General features: G+C 42.4%; 2 protein-coding genes across 2 annotated transcripts; both read left to right on the top strand.

Moving 5' to 3' along the window:
• The first annotated feature begins 620 nt into the window (after window positions 1–620).
• Window positions 621–14,323, top strand: LOC106602913 (claudin-like protein ZF-A89). The gene is made up of 2 exons (XM_045716872.1): window positions 621–1,273; window positions 12,952–14,323. Exons 1-2 carry the CDS (start codon window positions 798–800, stop codon window positions 13,589–13,591), a joined length of 1,116 nt encoding a protein of 371 aa, XP_045572828.1. The 5' UTR covers window positions 621–797; the 3' UTR covers window positions 13,592–14,323.
• Window positions 14,324–16,046: 1,723 nt separating this feature from the next.
• LOC106602911 (claudin-like protein ZF-A89) lies at window positions 16,047–16,918 on the top strand. The gene has a single exon (XM_014195904.2). It carries the CDS (start codon window positions 16,103–16,105, stop codon window positions 16,721–16,723), a length of 621 nt encoding a protein of 206 aa, XP_014051379.2. The 5' UTR covers window positions 16,047–16,102; the 3' UTR covers window positions 16,724–16,918.
• Window positions 16,919–18,758: the final 1,840 nt, after the last annotated feature.

The following is an 18,758-nucleotide window of genomic DNA, read 5'->3' as shown; positions in this document are numbered from 1 at the left end:
CGGAACTAAACGGACCCAAGGACATTCAGACCCAAATCCGAATGGACCTGTTCATTTAAAAAAAAGTTATGAGGACCCAGACCCGAACGGACTCTAGAACAATCAAAACCGAACTCGAATGGACCTGAGGACAACCTGACCTAGACCCGACAAATGATTTATATATACACTTGATGACTTATTGGGGGCTCTATGTTGAAGCCAACATGCCTCCATCTTGGCACTCCCTCACCATTGTACATTTTTTGGGAATCTACAAACATTTATTTATTATTTTTTTTTGCCACATGTATTCTATTACAGACACCTTAATGCATACTTTTCAATTATATTACGTGAGCTAAACATACAAATAAAAAAATGTATTAAAACATTTTCCTTAAAATATGTATATTTTTTATCACTAATGTTACTGTCCCCACTAAAACAAAATGAATACTTAAATACATGTGATTGTAAACTTGAAACATTTAATTGAAATACTGTAGAAGTGAAGACCTTTAAGAGAGATGGAGAGAGTGAAAAAGTGAGATAGAGAGACCTGATTTCAAGCCCGGCCCTTCCCCTCTCTCCCTCCCTCCCTCCCGGAGGGGGAGGTCAGAAGAACCTGTTCTCCAGGAAGTCCTTCCCCACTTGGGACTCAGACCTAGAGCAGCACACACAGAAACACAACCACCCACTGTATTCAGATTAGACTGAGAGAAGACAAAGAACCTCTACAACACACAGAAAGGAAGACAAAAGGCTGTCCAGTATCACTCAGACCCACAGACAAACCAACGCCAATCGGATCTAAGATGGTGTCGGCTGGGCTACAGATGCTGGGCACTGCCCTGGGGATCATAGGCTGGATTGGGACCATCATTGTTTGTGCCATGCCCATGTGGAGGGTCACCGCCTTCATCGGCAGTAACATAGTCACCTCGCAGACCTCCTGGGAGGGTATCTGGATGAGCTGCGTGGTCCAGAGCACGGGCCAGATGCAGTGTAAGGTCTACGACTCCATGCTGGCCTTGAGCTCTGACCTACAGGCCGCCAGAGCTCTGACCATCATTGCCATCCTCGCCGGCATTATTGCCATTCTGCTAGCCGTAGCCGGGGGCAAGTGCACCAACTGTGTGGATAACGAGGCGGCCAAGGCTAAAGTGGGTGTGGCATCCGGGGTGGTGTTCATCATTGCCGGAGTTCTGTGCCTGATCCCTGTCTGCTGGACGGCCCACAGCATCATCCAGGACTTCTACAACCCGCTCCTGGTAAGCGCTCAGAAGAGGGAGCTGGGGGGGGCGCTCTACGTGGGCTGGGGGGCCACTGCCCTGCTGCTGATTGGAGGGGGTTTGCTCTGCTGCAACTGCCCCAAGAAGGATGAGGGTTCCTACACTGCCAGGTACAACAAGGCTCCTCGCTCCGAGACCTCAGCAACATCCACTGGAAAGGACTTTGTCTGAGTGAGGAAGAGAGAGAAGAGAGGGAGGGAGTGATGAAAGGGAGAGAAGTCCATTTGCCATGAGAGACTGTCTGATCCAGCTGTGTATATACATGTATTCTGAGTCACTATGGTGCCTCTGTATTACGAAGGTTTGAGGACGATATTTAATGGTGATGAGCGAACCACAGTGACTAAAGATTCCATGTAACTTAACATTGAAAGAGAACCACACCCAAAGAGAAACTGAATTCCTTTAAACCAACCCGATGTAGTCTGCAGTTTTGTATGTATTTTTGTGTAAATATGTGTTCATAAAAAAAATGTATTTCACATTTATTTAACCAGGTAGGCTAGTTGAGAACAAGTTCTCATTTGCAACTGCAACCTGGCCAAGATAAAGCATAGCAATTCGACACATACAACAACAACAGAGAAAAACACAATAGAAACACAATAGAAAAAAAGTCTATATACAGTGTGTGCAAATGAGGTAAGTTAAGGGAGGTAAGGCAATAAATAGGCCATAGGCTATTTCCAAAAAACTGTTTGGGTCTAGAGTGTCACCCCCTTTGAAGAGGGGGATGACCGCGGCAGCTTTCCAATCTTTGGGAATCTCAGACGATACGAAAGAGAGGTTGAACAGGCTAATAATAGGGGTTGCAACAATTTCGGCAGATCATTTTAGAAAGAGAGGGTCCAGATTGTCTAGCCCGGCTGATTTGTAGGGGTCCAGATTTTGCAGCTCTTTCAGAACATCAGCTATCTGGATTTGGGTGAAGGAGAAATGTTGGGGGCTTTGGCGGGTTGCTGTGGAGGGTGCCGGGCAGTTGACCGGGGTAGGGGTAGCCAGGTGGAAAGCATGTTTGTGTGTGCCTTTACACCTTTTGGCAGTGTGTTTTGTTAATTGTTTTATCCCAGCCATGTTTGTTACGGTTGTACATTATTATTTATACATGTTATTGTTAAAGGGATACTTTGGGATTTTGGCGATGAGGCCCTTTATCTACCTCCCCAAATTCATATGAACTTGTCTCTGCGCGTGATTTGAAGGAAGTTGCTAACTAGTGCTAGCGCAATTGCTAACTAGCTTTAGCGCAGTGACTGAAAGAATATGAGTATCTGATAGCATACTAGCAGATACCCACAAACTTCCATTAATTGTGCTAACACTAGTTGTTATTGGCTGGGGAAACCTCTAACTTCCTTCATACTGTACACACAGAGACATAAAATGGTATCCTTGATTTCATCTGATTCTGGAGAAGTAGATAAAGGGCTAAAGATAAAGTTTCCCTTTAATATTGTAATTTGTATTCATCTTTTTTAAAACACGTATGAGTTACAGTAGATGGTTTTGATACTGGAAATAAATATTTTTCAAATGAATTTGATTCTATGTTTTGATGGCATTTCATTCATCAACACCACATTCAACATGATAACTTATTTTAGCACTATTTCTATTAGATACATGTAACTAGCAAGTAAATATTCAACTATGTCCGAAAAACAACATACACCTCCTTTTGCCCTCAGAACAGCCTCAATTCGTCATGGCATGGACTCTACAAGGTGTCGAAAGCATTCCACAGGGATGCTGGCCCATGTTGACTCTAATGCTTCCCACAGTTGTGTCAAGTTGGGTGAATGTATGTTGTGTGGTGGACCATTTGTGATACACACGGGAAACTGTTGAGCATGAAAAACCCAGCAGCGTTGCAGTTCTTGACACACCCAAACCAGTGTGCCCGGCACCTACTACCATACCCCGTTCAAAGGCTCTTAAATATTTTGTCTTGCCAATTCACTCTCTGAATGGCACACATACACAATCCATGTCTCAATTGCCTCAAGGCTTAAAAATCCTTATTTAACCTGTTTCCTCCCCTTCATTTATACTGATTGAAGTGGATTTAACAAGTGACATCAATAAAGGATCATAGCTTTCACTTGGATTCACCTGGTCAGTCTACAGTATGCCATGGAAAGAGCATGTTTTGTACCCTCAGTGTATTTCTCAGGTATTTTTCTTCCGATGTACTATCTAAATGACTGGCTATTAGTCATAACCTAAGGGAAGTTGCTTTGCATGTATCAACTAACAAACATTATTTCCCTAGTCAAATAGCAGAGCAGGATTCTTGGGAGCCATTTTGAACAAAGCCTGAAGAATATGAAACTCACTCCAACCCATTAGTATCGATCTTGAATTCAAATTGTTTGGAATATTCAAAATTACCCAACCAGTGTGTTGTAGTTTCGTCTTTTTGATGTATAGTATTTCTCCTCCATTCATCTGGAAATACCATAGTGTGTGTGAAGTACTCTTTTTTTAAGTGAACAAAGCCTGTTTGCAATAAAATAGAATTTGAGAAGGATCCATTGTCTTGACTCACCCATCAGGTCTAGGTGTGGCACACCAAAGGAGTATGGGAACACGTGGTACTGATAGTTCCAAACTTATTCTTTGTTGAAATAGGGAGCTTTAACTGCAAACAGGACTGGGGGTTGTATTTGAATAAGTACAACACTGCATATAATGATCTGATAAAAAATGTGTCTACAGAGTCTATATTGAAATTCCAGGTGATGTTTGAGAGAGAGAGAGAGAGAGAGAGATGGGTTGAGTGGAGTCAATTGTAATGAATATGTGACTACAACCGGTGTATTTTTAGCAGAGTAAAAGTGAGTGCTGCAGTCCTATTCTCAGACTGCAAAAGTGAATTGGCATTAATCTGTAAGCTCCCACCGGTACATCAATCTAAGTAACATAATAAAAAAATCCCCATCAAAATCTGTCTGTTTAAGCTAGAGATATTCATTTATTTTGTTGCACTGGCTGCGTCTCAATCCACCACATCCGCCTATGTCAGCCTTCCGCATGGAAGGTGGGCGAGCTATAGCTGTGTTTGTCAGACCATGAGATATCCCGAAAACGTCTGTAGCGCCCGAACGGTTTGGCCTACAAACTATTAGTGCTTCTACACATGCATTGCTTGCTGTTTGGGGTTTAAGGCTGGGTTTCTGTACAGCACTTTGAGATATCAGCTTATGTAAGAAGGGCTATATAAATACATTTGATTTGATTTGATTTGATATTATAACCACTCTATGGAAAGGAGAGACTCTCAACCCCCACAAGTGTCAGGTAACCCATACAAACAAATAGAAGTATGGAGGTAGTTTTGTGCCAAGTTCAATATGTGTCCAAAATATATATATACACATTTCCTGAGCTTTCTTATATCTCCTAGATTTAGGACAGACACTTCAAAACCTTATTTCTTATGATTTATTTTTTGACTGTCTTTTTTGCCATTTATGAATGTGTCATTCAATGCGTTTCTATGGGCTATAGTAGTAAAGGCCAAAATCAATATTTTATCAAATCATTGTTTTATTTATTTTTTTGATACCTAAAGAGGTCCTAAAATTCTAAATTAATTGATACATGGTATGACCATCTTAAAAAAAAAATATCCATATGTTAGCTTAGTACTTAGTATATACACTGCTCAAAAAAATAAAGGGAACACTAAAATAACACATCCTAGATCTGAATGAATTAAATAATCTTATTAAATACTTTTATCTTTACATAGTTGAATGTGCTGACAACAAAATCACACAAAAATAATAAATGGAAATCCAATTTATCAACCCATGGAGGTCTGGATTTGGAGTCACACTCATAATTAAAGTGGAAAACCACACTACAGGCTGATCCAACTTTGATGTAATGTCATTAAAACAAGTGAAAATGAGGCTCAGTAGTGTGTGTGGCCTCCACGTGCCTGTATGACCTCCCTACAACGCCTGGGCATGCTCCTGATGAGGTGGCGGATGGTCTCCTGAGGGATCTCCTCCCAGACCTGGACTAAAGCATCTGCCAACTCCTGGACAGTCTGTGGTGCAACGTGGCGTTGGTGGATGGAGCGAGACATGATGTCCCAGATGTGCTCAATTGGATTCAGGTCTGGGGAACGGGCGGGCCAGTCCATAGCATCAATGCCTTCCTCTTGCAGGAACTGCTGACACTCTCCAGCCACATGAGGTCTAGCATTGTCTTGCATTAGGAGGAACCCAGGGTCATCTGCACCAGCATATGGTCTCACAAGGGGTCTGAGGATCTCATCTCGGTACCTAATGGCAGTCAGGCTACCTCTGGCGAGCACATGGAGGGCTGTGCGGCCCCCCAAAGAAATGCCACCCCACACCATGACTGACCCACCGCCAAACCGGTCATGCTGGAGGATGTTGCAGGCAGCAGAACGTTCTCCACGGCGTCTCCAGACTGTCACGTCTGTCACATGTGCTCAGTGTGAACCTGCTTTCATCTGTGAAGAGCACAGGGCGCCAGTGGCGAATTTGCCAATCTTGGTGTTCTCTGGCAAATGCCAAACGTCCTGCACAGTGTTGGGCTGTAAGCACAACCCCCACCTGTGGACGTCGGGCCCTCATACCACCCTCATGGAGTCTGTTTCTGACCGTTTGAGCAGACACATGCACATTTGTGGCCTGCCGGAGGTCATTTTGCAGGGCTCTGGCAGTGCTCCTCCTTGCACAAAGGCGGAGGTAGCTGTCCTGCTGCTGGGTTGTTGCCCTCCTACGGCCTCCTCCACGTCTCCTGATGTACTGGCCTGTCTCCTGGTAGCGCCTCCATGCTCTGGACACTACGCTGACAGACACAGCAAACCTTCTTGCCACAGCTCGCATTGATGTGCCATCCTGGATGAGCTGCACTACCTGAGCCACTTGTGTGGGTTGTAGACTCCGTCTCATGCTACCACTAGAGTGAAAGCACCGCCAGCATTCAAAAGTGACCAAAACATCAGCCAGGAAGCATAGGAACTGAGAAGTGGTCTGTGGTTACCACCTGCAGAACCACTCCTTTATTGGGGGTGTCTTGCTAATTGCCTATAATTTCCACCTGTTGTCTATTCCATTTGCACAACAGCATGTGAAATTTATTGTCAATCAGTGTCGCTTCCTTAAGTGGACAGTTTGATTTCACAGAAGTGTGATTGACTTGGAGTTACATTGTGTTGTTTAAGTGTTCCCTTTATTTTTTTGAGCAGTATAGTTAATAGGCCAAAAGTTCCAAGATGTCATTCTAAATTCGCCAAAATACAAAGTATACAAGCAGTGGACACTATTTCCGTGCCTATAAAGCCCATAATGCAATTCTTCAGAAAATGGGCGGGGCTTCACAATGTTTTCAGATTCGAGGAAAATGGCAGTAAACATGCAGCCGAAGTCCGGCGCGAGTGGATACAAATTCAATGCTTTAACTAATTATGACAAATGTTAAGGAATGTAATAAAGTAATGACTTTTCAAATAAGTTACGTTACACTTTATATTGGCTGACAATTTGTTAGCTATGCTATCCTTATGAACTGCATAGCATTACAGCAGTATGTACCGGTATGTTAGCTAGTTACCTAACATTAGTTGGCTACTAATATATCAACCTTACCAGGCAGTATATTAACCATATGCCATCTAACTAACTACCCAACGTGTATTGACTTGATTATTCATGTCATTCTTAGCTAAGTGGTATAGTTATGCGTTCTCAATAGACATTGTTCATTCTGTCTATCTTCTCGTCTGAGTGATGAATTTAACTGCTGAATTTACAAACGCTCAACACCCTGTAGAATATAGCCGGTGTCAGTAAACGTTGGCAAAAAAATGTTATTCAACTGTTGCCAACAGCACAGTTACAGTCACCAACGCTCTGGATAACATGAAAACAGCGTAACCAGCTCTGCTAGGGTGATTAAAATTGTCAGAGTGAGGTGTTCTCTCATTTGTGTCTGGAAGTAGCCAGCAGGCTAGCCAACGTTAACCAGTTAGCTTGGGTGCTTGACTGCTGTTGAGGTCAGAACCCTCTGATCAACCCTACTCCTTGGCCAGAGCGTCCAGTGTGTGCACTCTGAACGCTCCGAGAGTGGAACACTGAATTTACGAAGGGACAATCTGAACAATGCTCTAGATTTTTCTCTTTCAACCACATAAAATATGCAACCAAGATGAACTGAAATACTATCAGATACATGTTGAATCGTTTTGACAGCTTTTCATTTGTTTTTTTTTCATGCCACTCTCCTCATTTTGCCATTGGGCAGAGAGAAAGTTTACAGTTTTACAGCTAATTTCTTGCAATTCTACACATTTTGCCATGACTTATGCTAAGTCCATGATATCTGAGTGAGAGTGACTAACAAAATCAATGGGGGCCCCCTGGGCATGCTCACTGTGTGCCCGGGCAGTATTCGGCCATGATAACAAGTTTATATAATTGGCTAGACTAACAATCGTTTTTTGTTGTTGTTGCTGGCCTTCTAGGCAGAGTTCCTCTGTCCAGTGTCTGTGTTCTTTTGCCCATCTTAATCTTTTATTTTTATTGGCCAGTCTGAGAACTATTTAATGAAGCTGCCAGTTGAGGACTTGTGAGGCAGCTGTTTCTCAAACTAGACACTCTTATGTACATTTCCTCTTGCTCAGTTGTGCACCGGGGCCTCCCACTCGTCTTTCGATTCTGGTTAGGTACAGTTTGCGATGTTTTGTGAATGGAGTAGTACACAGCGTTCTACAAGATCTTCAGTTTCTTGGCAATTTCTCACATGGAATAGCCTTAATTTCTCCGAACAAGAATAGACTGACGAGTTTCAGAAGAAAGTTCTTTGTTTCTAGCCATTTTGAGCCCGTAATCAAACCTACAAATTGTAATGCTCCGGATACTCAACTAGTCTAAAGAAGGCCAGTTTTATTGCTTCTTTAATCAGGACAACAGTTTTCAGGTGTGCGAACCTAATTGCAAAACGGTTTTCTAATGATCAATTAGCCTTTTAAAATGATAATCTTGGAATAGCCGACACAATGTGCCAATTGGAACACAGGAGTGATGGTTGCTGATAATGGGCCTCTGTACGCCTACGTAGATATTCAATTTTTAAAAATCAGTTGTTTCCAGCTACAATAGTCATTTACAACATTAACAATTTCTGCACTTGTCACGCCCTGACCTGAGAGAGCCGTTCTCTGTTTAGTTAGGTCAGGGTGTGATATGGGGTGGGCATTCTATGTATTTTTTTTCTATGTTTTGGCGGGTATGGTTTCCAATCAGAGGCAGCTGTCTATCGTTGTCTCTGATAGGGAGCCATACTTAGGCAGCCTTTTCCCACCTGGGGTTTTGTGGGTAGTTATTTTCTGTTTTGTTATTCTGTGACCTGACGGAACTGTTTGGCTGTTTTCGGTTTGTTTCTTTGTTATAGTGTTTTCATTGTCTAAATAAATATAATGAACACTCACCACACTGCGCTTTGGTCCCCTCCTTTCGACAGCCGTAACAGCACTGTATTCCTGATCAATTTGTTATTTTAATGGAGAAAAATGTGCTTTTCTTTCAAAAAGTGACCCCAAATGTTTGAACGGTAATGCATAATTCAAATGTGTTACAAAAATCGATACGTCCTTCTTAAAAACTACATTTAAATGTCAAAAGTCATTATTCTACGTGTGTACCCTTTACCACACTTTTATTTTTCTTTATTTACCTTTATTTAACTAGGCAAGTCAGAACAAATTCTTATTTACAAGGACGTCCTACCCCGGGCCAAACCCGGACGACGCTGGGCCAATTGTGCACCAATCATGGCCGGATGTGATACAGCCTGGATTCGAACCAGGGACTGTAGTGACGCCTCTTGCACTGAGATGCAGTGCCTTAGACCACTGCGACTGGAACATGGTCTTGAATGACTAATTTCTCATACCTCATATGAACTTAAAAGAAGTCAAGGCAACCTGAGTCCATCAACTTCTTAATTGGTTGCACAATTTAATTGCAGTATTAATTCATAAAATAATTAAGTGACAGTAAAAATATGAATCTTCAATATGGATCAAGAAATAGCCTTCAAAATAAACCAATGGGTATGACATCATGCTCAAGCAATACATAGCAACAACTTATTGTCATTCACCATCAAGTAAAAAACATACACATTCAATAACATTCAGTAACAGTCAATAGCCGGTTTCAACCTTATACAAAGGTGGGAATATAGTGTTACAGAGAGGGGTCAGATCTTCAGTCTCAATTCACCTACATGCTCCAAAGTACCTGCCACTGCCGGAATTAAATTTGAGCATATTGTTTTCCTTTCTATGGTATCCAGCTTCTCCTGGTGGATATGACAAACAGGAACATGGTCAATCTGCTTTGTGTCATTGTTGAGCGCAGCCACTTCTTCAACCTCCATGTCAACCAAATTAAATTAGAATGTAGTTAACAACATTTGTTAAAGCACTTGGGCTACCGTCAGCAAAGATGAGGAGTTGAATCGATCTCTTTGCGATGTTAATTGCTATGCAACATGCTTCACCAGACTGCTTTATAACTAAAATTCCAAATGATGACCTGTTCATCCTCTTCTTCTGCCTCAACATGGGCAGAGCTCTCACTCATGTTGCTTTACTGACTGCCTCTGACCCCTGCCATGACAACCAAAATAAATCAAAATGCAGGTAACAACAGTTTTGTTATGTAGACACCAGTCAAAAGTTTAGAAACACCTACTCATTCAAGGGTTTTTCTTTATTTTTACTATTTTCTACATTGTAGAATAATAGTGAAGACATTACAAAAATGAAATAACACATATGGAATCATTTAGTAATCACAAAAGTGTCAAACAAATCAAAATATATTTTATATTTGAGATTCTTCGAAGTAGCCACCCTTGGCCTTGATGACAGCTTTGCACACTCTTGGCATTCTCTCAACCAGCTTCACCTGGAATGCTTTTCCAAAAAGTCTTGAAGGAGTTCCCACATATGCTGAGCACTTGCTGGCTGCTTTTCCTTCACTCTGCGGTCCAACTCATCCCAAACCATCTCAATCGGGTTGAGGTCGGGTGATTGTGGAGGCCAGGTCATCTGCTGCAGCACTCTATCACTCTCCTTCTTGGTCAAATAGCCCTTACACAGCCTGGGGGTGTGTTGGGTCATTGTCCTGTTGAAAAACAAATGATAGTCCAACTAAGCGCAAACCATATGGAATGGCGTATCGCTGCAGAATGCTGTTGTAGCCATGCTGTGGTAGCCAGTGTGCCTTGAATTCTAAATAAATCACAGTGTCACCAACAAAGCACCCCCACACCATCACACCACCTCCATGCTTCACGTTAGGAACCACACATGCAGAGATCATCCGTTCACCTACTCTGTGTCTCACAAAGACAAGGCGGTTGGAACCAAAGATCTCAAATTTGAACAGATTTCCACCGGTCTAATGTCCATTGCTCGTGTTTCTTGGCCCAAGCAGGTCTACTCTTATTATTAGTGTCGTTTAGTAGTGGTTTCTTTGCAGCAATTCGACCATGAAGGCCTGATTCACGCAGTCTCCTCTGAACAGTTGATGTTGAGATGTGTCTGTTACTTGAACTCTGTGAAGAACTTATTTGGGCTGCAATTTCTGAGGAGGGTAACTCTAATGAACTTATCCTCTGCAGCAGAGGTAACTGTGGGTCTTCCTTTCCTGTGGCGGTCCTCATGAGGGCCAGTTTCATCATAGCACTTGATGTTTTTTGCGACTGCACTTGAAGGAACTTTCAAAGTTCTTGAAATGTTCCGGATTGACTGACCTTCATGTCTTAAAGTAATGATGGACAGTCATTTCTCTTTGTTTTTTTTGCTGCCATAGTATGGACTTGGTATTTTACTAAATAGGGCTATCTTCAGTATACCACCCCTACCTTGTCACAACACAACTGATTAGCTCAAACGTATTAAGAAGGACAGAAATTCCACTAATGTACTTTTAACAAGGCACACCTGTTGCATTCCACGTGACTACCTCATGAAGCTGGTTGAGAGAATGCCAAGAGTGTGCAAAGCTGTCATCAAGGCAAAGGGTAGCTACTTTGAAGAATCTAATCTAAATATTTTGATTTGTTTAACACTTTTTTGGTTACTACATGATTCCATATGTGTTATTTCATAGTTTTGATGTCTTCCCTTTTATTCTACAATGTAGAAAATAGTAAAAATAAAAAATAACTTGAATGAGTAGTTGTGTCCAAACTTTTGACTGGTACTGTATACAGTACCAGATATACATATAAATCCATTGATACTTCAAGAATATAACTTATAAATCCCTCATGGGTTTAGTTCAACTGTCACACTCCATGAGAACCCAAAATATAACCTTGTTTTATTCCAATGTTTGTAAGCATTGTAAATGTAAACAAACACAGTATAGCCTCATAACATGGTTAAAACAATACTTTTATATCATTGATGGTCAGTCCTTGCATCCATAGCTCTGTCTATTAATCTGAGAGTGGTTACATTTCTCCAGGCCCATCCCTCAGCTATTTACCAAAACAGAGGCGGGGCAACCATTTCATCTGTCACTTTGTCCTTTAAACAGTTGCATATTATCAAGATATCGAAGTGTCACCAACAGGCCTATGGCAAATTTGTATTGATTGAACCTTTATTTAACTAGGCAAGTCAGTTAAGAACATATTCTTATTTACAATGACGGCCTAGGAACAGTGGGTTAACTACCTTGTTCAGGGGTCGAACGACAGATTTTTACCTTGTCAGCTCGGGGATTCGATCTAGCAACCTTTTGGTAAACTGACCCAACACTAACCTCTAGGCTACCTGCCGCCCCCAAAATGCAGCCTATGGCATACATTTTTTCACATGTAAATAGCACTTTTCAGTAGTGCTCAAACCATGCCATTCCATGAGTGCAGCATTTATTTTTCAACTCAAATCAATGAACCCAATCAGTCCTCCATGACAACAAAATCATAAGTAACGAGGAGGGGCGGCTAATAAGTCGTTTTGGGGTCATGGTCAGGTAAAACAATTTGGCTAATCTTTACTTCCATATTCCCCTTGAAGGTCAATGACTGGAATTCTGATAGACTTTGGTTAATGTAAAGATATAGTTTACTCGTATTATTATACGTTGTAGAAAGCGATGGGTTAGAAGAAGCCTACATAACCAACCCATAAAGTAAAATTTAACATCCATATATTGCCAGCTATGTAAACTTTAACAATAATTTATCTTGCAATAGATATCGTTCAAATGGTAACATACTCTTGGGTCTTCTTCTAATGCCTCTTAAATGGAAAGGAATCTAAAAGTAACGTAATGTAATCAGATTGTTACTGAGTTTGGGTAATCCAAAAGTTACGTTACGGATTACAATTTTGAACAGATAACTAGTAACGGCAACAGATTACATTTAGAAAGTAACCTACCCAACCCTGGTTAATTGTGAGCAACACTACAGGCAGACTGGCCATGTTTATTAGTTCAGTGGATGTGTATCGTCCAATAAACATCCACAGGTGCTTTCAATCGGCTCAATTAGTGACCACACCCTGGCAGGTGGGTATATAGGTTGGTGTCTGTAGCCTCACTGCAACCATAACACTGCTACACACGGGTGCTTCTGGGTGTATGTGAGGCTTGCATGCGTAACAGAGATCGAAAGCTATGGCCTCTGCCGGTCTCCAGATTCTGGGCATCGTCCTGGCTCTTATCGGTTTGCTAGGGGACATTGTCATCTGTGTGCTCCCCATGTGGAAGGTGACTGCTTTCATAGGCAACAACATTGTGACGGCGCAGATGTTCTGGGAAGGCCTGTGGATGAACTGCGTGACACAGAGCACGGGCCAGATTCAGTGTAAAGTCTACGATTCCATGCTAGCTCTCCCTCAGGACCTCCAGGCCGCCAGATTTCTGGTGATCATCTCCATCCTCGTGGCCGTGATCGGCATCCTGCTCTCCATGGCAGGCGGGAAGTGCACCAACTGCATCGAGGACGAGGCCAAGTCCAAGGTGGCCATCGCATCCGGTGTGTTTTTTCTGGTCTCCGGTGTCCTCTGCCTAATCCCAGTGTCTTGGTCCGCCAACACCGTTATCAGGGACTTTTACAACCCACTGCTCACGGACCCGCAGAGGAGAGAGCTGGGAGCTTCACTGTTCATCGGGTGGGGCTCTGCTGGCCTGATGCTCATCGGCGGTGCACTTTTCTGCTGCCAGTGTCCCCAGCGTGAGAAGAGTGGGTACTCTGCCAAATATTCTGCCCCTCGCTTCACTGCCAGTGGAAGGGCCCATGTCTGACAGAAACACTTACATTGAACAATTTTTATATGGACATTTCACGCTTGTGTAGTCTGAACGAGGGTAAATCTGTTTCTCTTCAACACTTGACAAGGACGATTTGAATATTTTAGCTTAACAGCTTCATTGCTTTAATAAATTATATTTTAATGCTTATCATTCGTTCTTGAATTGTAACATTTGAAGAGTTTTTAAAAAATAGGCTAGGTCTCATGGTATACTTAACTTGAGTGTCATTCACAATCTGCTCATGGTCTACTCCAATAGGCCTATTAGGCTAAAGTATACTAATCCCCTAAAGCAGACAAATGTAAGTAGACAACTCATTTGAATGGTTGTGCAGCCTTGACAGAACCACAACGGCGACAACTTTTCGGCATAACTTCTGTAGCTTTACTCGATGAGCACTGCTTAAAAGTACTCATACAGACAAAATATACTTGTGCACATTAGTTTAAGTAAAACTTAATAGTTTGCAGTCTAACAAAAAGCTGTAACATTTTCTACTTTTTGACAATTTGTCAGATTGCACTAAATTCATTGTGATAACAATGTACATCTGTCTGCTATAAAATTGTATAGCTGTTCTCTAAATCAAACGAACACGATGTGACTGTCTTGATTACAAAGGGTGAACTGTTGCAATTTACCCAAACTCCTGGGTCAGTAACAGCTTTGGGTGACATGTAAGTTTGAATTGAGAACTTGTTTAACTTTGAGGCAGAATTTAAATGACTTACGCTCCATTAATTGGCCCTTCATCTGACCTAAATGTTTGGCATTAGTGAGAGACTGGTGCAGTGAGTGTCTGTTGGCCATGTTCACTCAGTCACAGTTGTGACGACAGTGTTATGGTAGTCCTGGGGTACAGGCTTGGTGGTCCCTTGGGCTTGTTAAAACTAACCCTGACCATTAGCTAGCTTACATTTTAGCATAACTTTAGCATTGGTAAATTAAATGATATCTATGCACACTGGTTATAAACCTGATGTTTGACTCAAAGCAGGTGATGCCATTACAAAAACAAACTACTTACCTCAATTGTTTGTTCAATCAGATCAGCGTAGCATCTTCATATGAAGGTTGAGGACTAAACAGCATGTGCACAGTGAGTCTGGTTCTAGCTTGTTCCCGATTGGAGATATTTAGTGTTACAACTAGCCCCAGTTAGGACACAATCCCAAATGTTATTTTTACTACCGGGGTGGCTGTCTCTCCCTGACGTGTAGATGTCCCTGCTAGAGCGCTTCCACTGTGCTTTAATTGGAGCTAGGCCATATGGGGTCATCACTAGTTAACAGCCACAAAGTAAAACCCCTCCTGTTTCTACAATTTCTCTTAATCTGATTTATTTTTTTATTTTTAAACCTGACATTAACCACACGTAGGGTTAGGCATAACATTATCTTTAAAGACAAAAGCTTTTTATTTTTCTCCCCCCCCCCAACACATTTTTGGGATATACAGCAACCCACTTTGACTTAGTGGAAGCCAGATGGTCAAAAAGCCAGCAAAGGCCCTTATCAGGATTGTGTAAAGTACAGGCAAACATGCAGTTATCAAATAATATAGGCCTTCCCAAAGAAATGTAGGCCTAGTATACAAAATAAGACTGCAAACTCAAACAAGTCTCAAACATGTATGTTTATACTAGAAAATTATTGCTTTGTATGTCTACTTTGCTTTTGAAAATCCTTGATTTTTTTTTTTTCTCCAGTCGCATTATATAGGCCTGTAAAGGTAGGAAGGGAAGAAAGGATGGGCACATATGAAAAGTATTCTAACAGGGCCATATCCTAATTTGCACACATGGGAATGTGATTTTGGTTGTCAGATGTTAAATGGATAATCTACCAAGGAGGGGATTCGATTATCTAGCCCATGTTGCCCTGGTGGGAAGAGATTGCATTTGTTTCGGGAACCGGGCTGCCACCCAGGCATGAGACAGGTTCCCCACTCTGGCTGATGACAAAGTCCAGTCAAAACAAAAGTGACATGGTTAAGCACATGGAGTAATGAGTAGGATTCTGTAATTTCACACGCAAACGTAATAGTTTTATCAAAAGCAATCTGCCTTCCCAATGAAAACTAGTTTGAAAATTCAAACATATTTTATGTAAAAGACGTTGTAGGCTTATGTTCTGAACAATGCACCATGTTGCCTTGTTGACAACTGCCTGTGTTTAGTTGACATGGTTCCAATGAATAAGCTTGTACTATTAGCCTCACAGCTTGTATCAATGATGGTTAATTATGTAAGCTACATTCCACAGGTGGCGGCGGAAAATCAGACCAACACTATAGGCAGACTGGGCAATTTATTATTACGGTGGGTGTGTATTGGCCAATAAACATCAACAGGTGGTTTCAATCGGCTTAATTAATGACCACACCCTGGTAGGTGGGTATATAGGTTGGAGTCTGTAGCTTTGCCACTTCAACAAGTGGTCCCCTGCTAAACACTGGTCCTTCAGGTTTTATGTGAATATTGGTGACTACAGAGAGAAAGTTATGGCCTCCGCTGGTCTCCAGATTCTGGGCATCTTCCTGGCTATTATCGGTTGGCTTGGGGACATTGTCATCTGTGCGCTCCCCATGTGGAAGGTGACGGCTTTCATAGGCAACAACATCGTGACTGCACAGACCTTCTGGGAAGGCCTGTGGATGAACTGTGTGCAGCAGAGCACAGGCCAGATGCAGTGCAAAGTCTACGACTCCATGCTAGCTCTCCCCCAGGACCTCCAGGCTGCCAGAGCTCTGGTGATCATCTCCATCCTTGTGGCCGTGATCGGCATCCTGCTCTCCGTGGCCGGGGGGAAGTGCACCAACTGCATTGAGGACGAGGAGGCCAAGTCCAAGGTGGCCATCACATCCGGCGTGTTCTTCCTAGTCGCTGGCGTCCTCTGCCTGATCCCAGTGTCATGGTCCGCCAACACTGTTATCAGGGACTTCTACAACCCACTGCTCACTGACGCGCAGAGGAGAGAGCTGGGAGCTTCACTGTTCATCGGCTGGGCCTCTGCTGTCCTAATGCTCATCGGGGGTGCGCTTCTCTGCTGCCAGTGCCCCCTGCGCGAAGAGCGGGGTTACTCTGCCAAATATTCCGCCCCTAATGGAGGGGCCTACGTCTGACAAGATGAACACTTGTTTTACATGGCTGCGTTTGGTGCAGTACGAATGATTGAAGTTCTTCGATTCGCTTCAGTGCACCTGGACGTTGTCAAAAGGAAATTGTAATCCACTTTTGTTGTATCTAGTGTTTTTATCTAGTGTTTTTATCTAGTGTTTTTATAACTGCTTTAATAAATATCCTAATTTGTTCTTGAATTTCAACATTTGAAATGTTTTGTTTCCAGTAGGTAGGGTTTAACTTGTTTTCACTCACAATCTAATCATGATCTATTTAAGTAGGCAAACTAATTTAAATGGTTCTCTATGGGGTTGTGTGAACAGATTGACAACCAGACTTTTCCATCCAATAACAATTTTTAAATTGTTTTAACTTTACTCCAAGTAGTTTAGTAAAGACAAGCCAGTTGAAGTTAACCTCAGAACCAGGAAGCTAATGCCAACAAATGTCCAGAACCCCCTTGTGGACACTTTATTACAGTGAGGAATATGTGCTGACAGATCCTTGCCTTTGTCCTGGCCTTCATCATGATGGGGACCACCATGATCTGTGCCCTGCCCATGTGGAAGGTCCCAGCCTTTGTCAGAGCCAACATTGTAATCGCCCAGGTGTTACGGAAATGGTTATGGATGAACTGTAGGATCCAGAGCATAGGTCACATGCAAAGTCTACACTTTTCCTCCTGTCCTTGCCCCAGGACCTGACTGTCTCCATCGGGTTCAGTGTGCTCCCCATTGGCCTGACCGTGGTCGGTGAGCGCTGAACCAACTTCCGAGATGACTGGCTGGCGGAGGTTGGCATTGTGGCGGGCGCAGTGTTATCCTTGTCAGCTGGTTGGCGCACACCATGCAGGGGTTCTGCCATCCAGGAGAAATGAGCTGGGAGTGTCCGTCTACATAGGCTGGGTGGCTGGAGCTCAGCTGATCATTGGAGGGAGGGAGAAAGGAGGACATTAGTTATGGATGCCAAAAAAGAGAGGATCTTGAATGCTGTCCTTGTCCTGGATTGATGAGGGGAGAAAGGAGATAAAAGGATATCACATTTTCTCTTCCCTCAAAGACATGGATAAGTCTGGGACCGTATCCACAGTGTCTCAGAGCTGAGAATTGGTCATATGTGCTTAGAATAGAGACATTTTACTCCTACTCTTATGGGTAACAGTGAAAGCTATGTATGAAGCCAATTTAGTCATAGTCCCAGCTAGTCAACAGATATTTAGGGGACCTTTTAACTGGTTAGGACAGCTCATGAGTTTCCAACAGGTGTCTTGATAGTAGAAAAAGGCAGCGAGTCAGTTCCTGTGCGATAGACCGGCAATTGCTTTGGAGTTGTTGAAAGAATGTTTTGATATTTCTATATGATCAACCCATACATAATATAGACCTAGATGCAACCATATCGCTTGTGCCTTTGACAATTATTTCACGCCTAATTCACATGGTACAGTGCCTTAGGAGAGGATTCAACCCCCTTGACTTTTTCCACATTTTGTTGCATTAAAAATTGGAATTAAAATTGATTTAATTTTTCTCAGCTTTTGTAGAGAAGCACATCCTTTTTGTATACGTGGCAGTCAGCAGATAGTGTGTAAAAGGCAATTAATTGTCTGTGCAGATTTAATGCATTCACAACAGCAAATACTATAATGTGCTCCTTTCTGCAAGTTTCCGTACATGTGACTTTCTGTAGATAGTAAACCCACGGGACGTCACATACTGCGGTCACATCCAAACGGACCTTAGCTATACGCCCAGTCTTATGACTAAGTCCCACAAAGACAAGTTTGTATCAGGTTAGAAAAAAACACTAGCATATAACAAGAGGCAATTCTTTATGGGATAGCATGTTTAGGTCATCTGGCTTGAAATAATCAAAAGTTGGGCTGGTATCCTGGCTCTCGTTGACTCTCTCTTCCGCTGCAGCTGAACTGGGCCTATCATCAACCTGGATATGAATGAATTAATAAACGAAATAATTATAGAGGCCCAATATTTTGACAAAATACAAACAACACAGCAGCATCCCCACCGTTTGATC

This window comes from Salmo salar, chromosome ssa04, assembly GCF_905237065.1.
Source record: "Salmo salar chromosome ssa04, Ssal_v3.1, whole genome shotgun sequence".
Lineage (NCBI taxonomy): Eukaryota > Metazoa > Chordata > Actinopteri > Salmoniformes > Salmonidae > Salmo > Salmo salar.
This window is presented reverse-complemented; position numbering and strand designations above follow the sequence as displayed.

Coding starts and splice junctions, on each gene's coding strand:
- LOC106602913 (XM_045716872.1), top strand. CDS start 798: ATGGTGTCGGCTGGGCTACAGATGCTGGGCACTGCCCTGGGGATCATA. Junction 1,274..12,951: donor GTAAGCGCTCAGAAGAGGGA/GCTGGGGGGGGC, acceptor TGCGTAACAGAG/ATCGAAAGCTATGGCCTCTG.
- LOC106602911 (XM_014195904.2), top strand. CDS start 16,103: ATGGCCTCCGCTGGTCTCCAGATTCTGGGCATCTTCCTGGCTATTATC.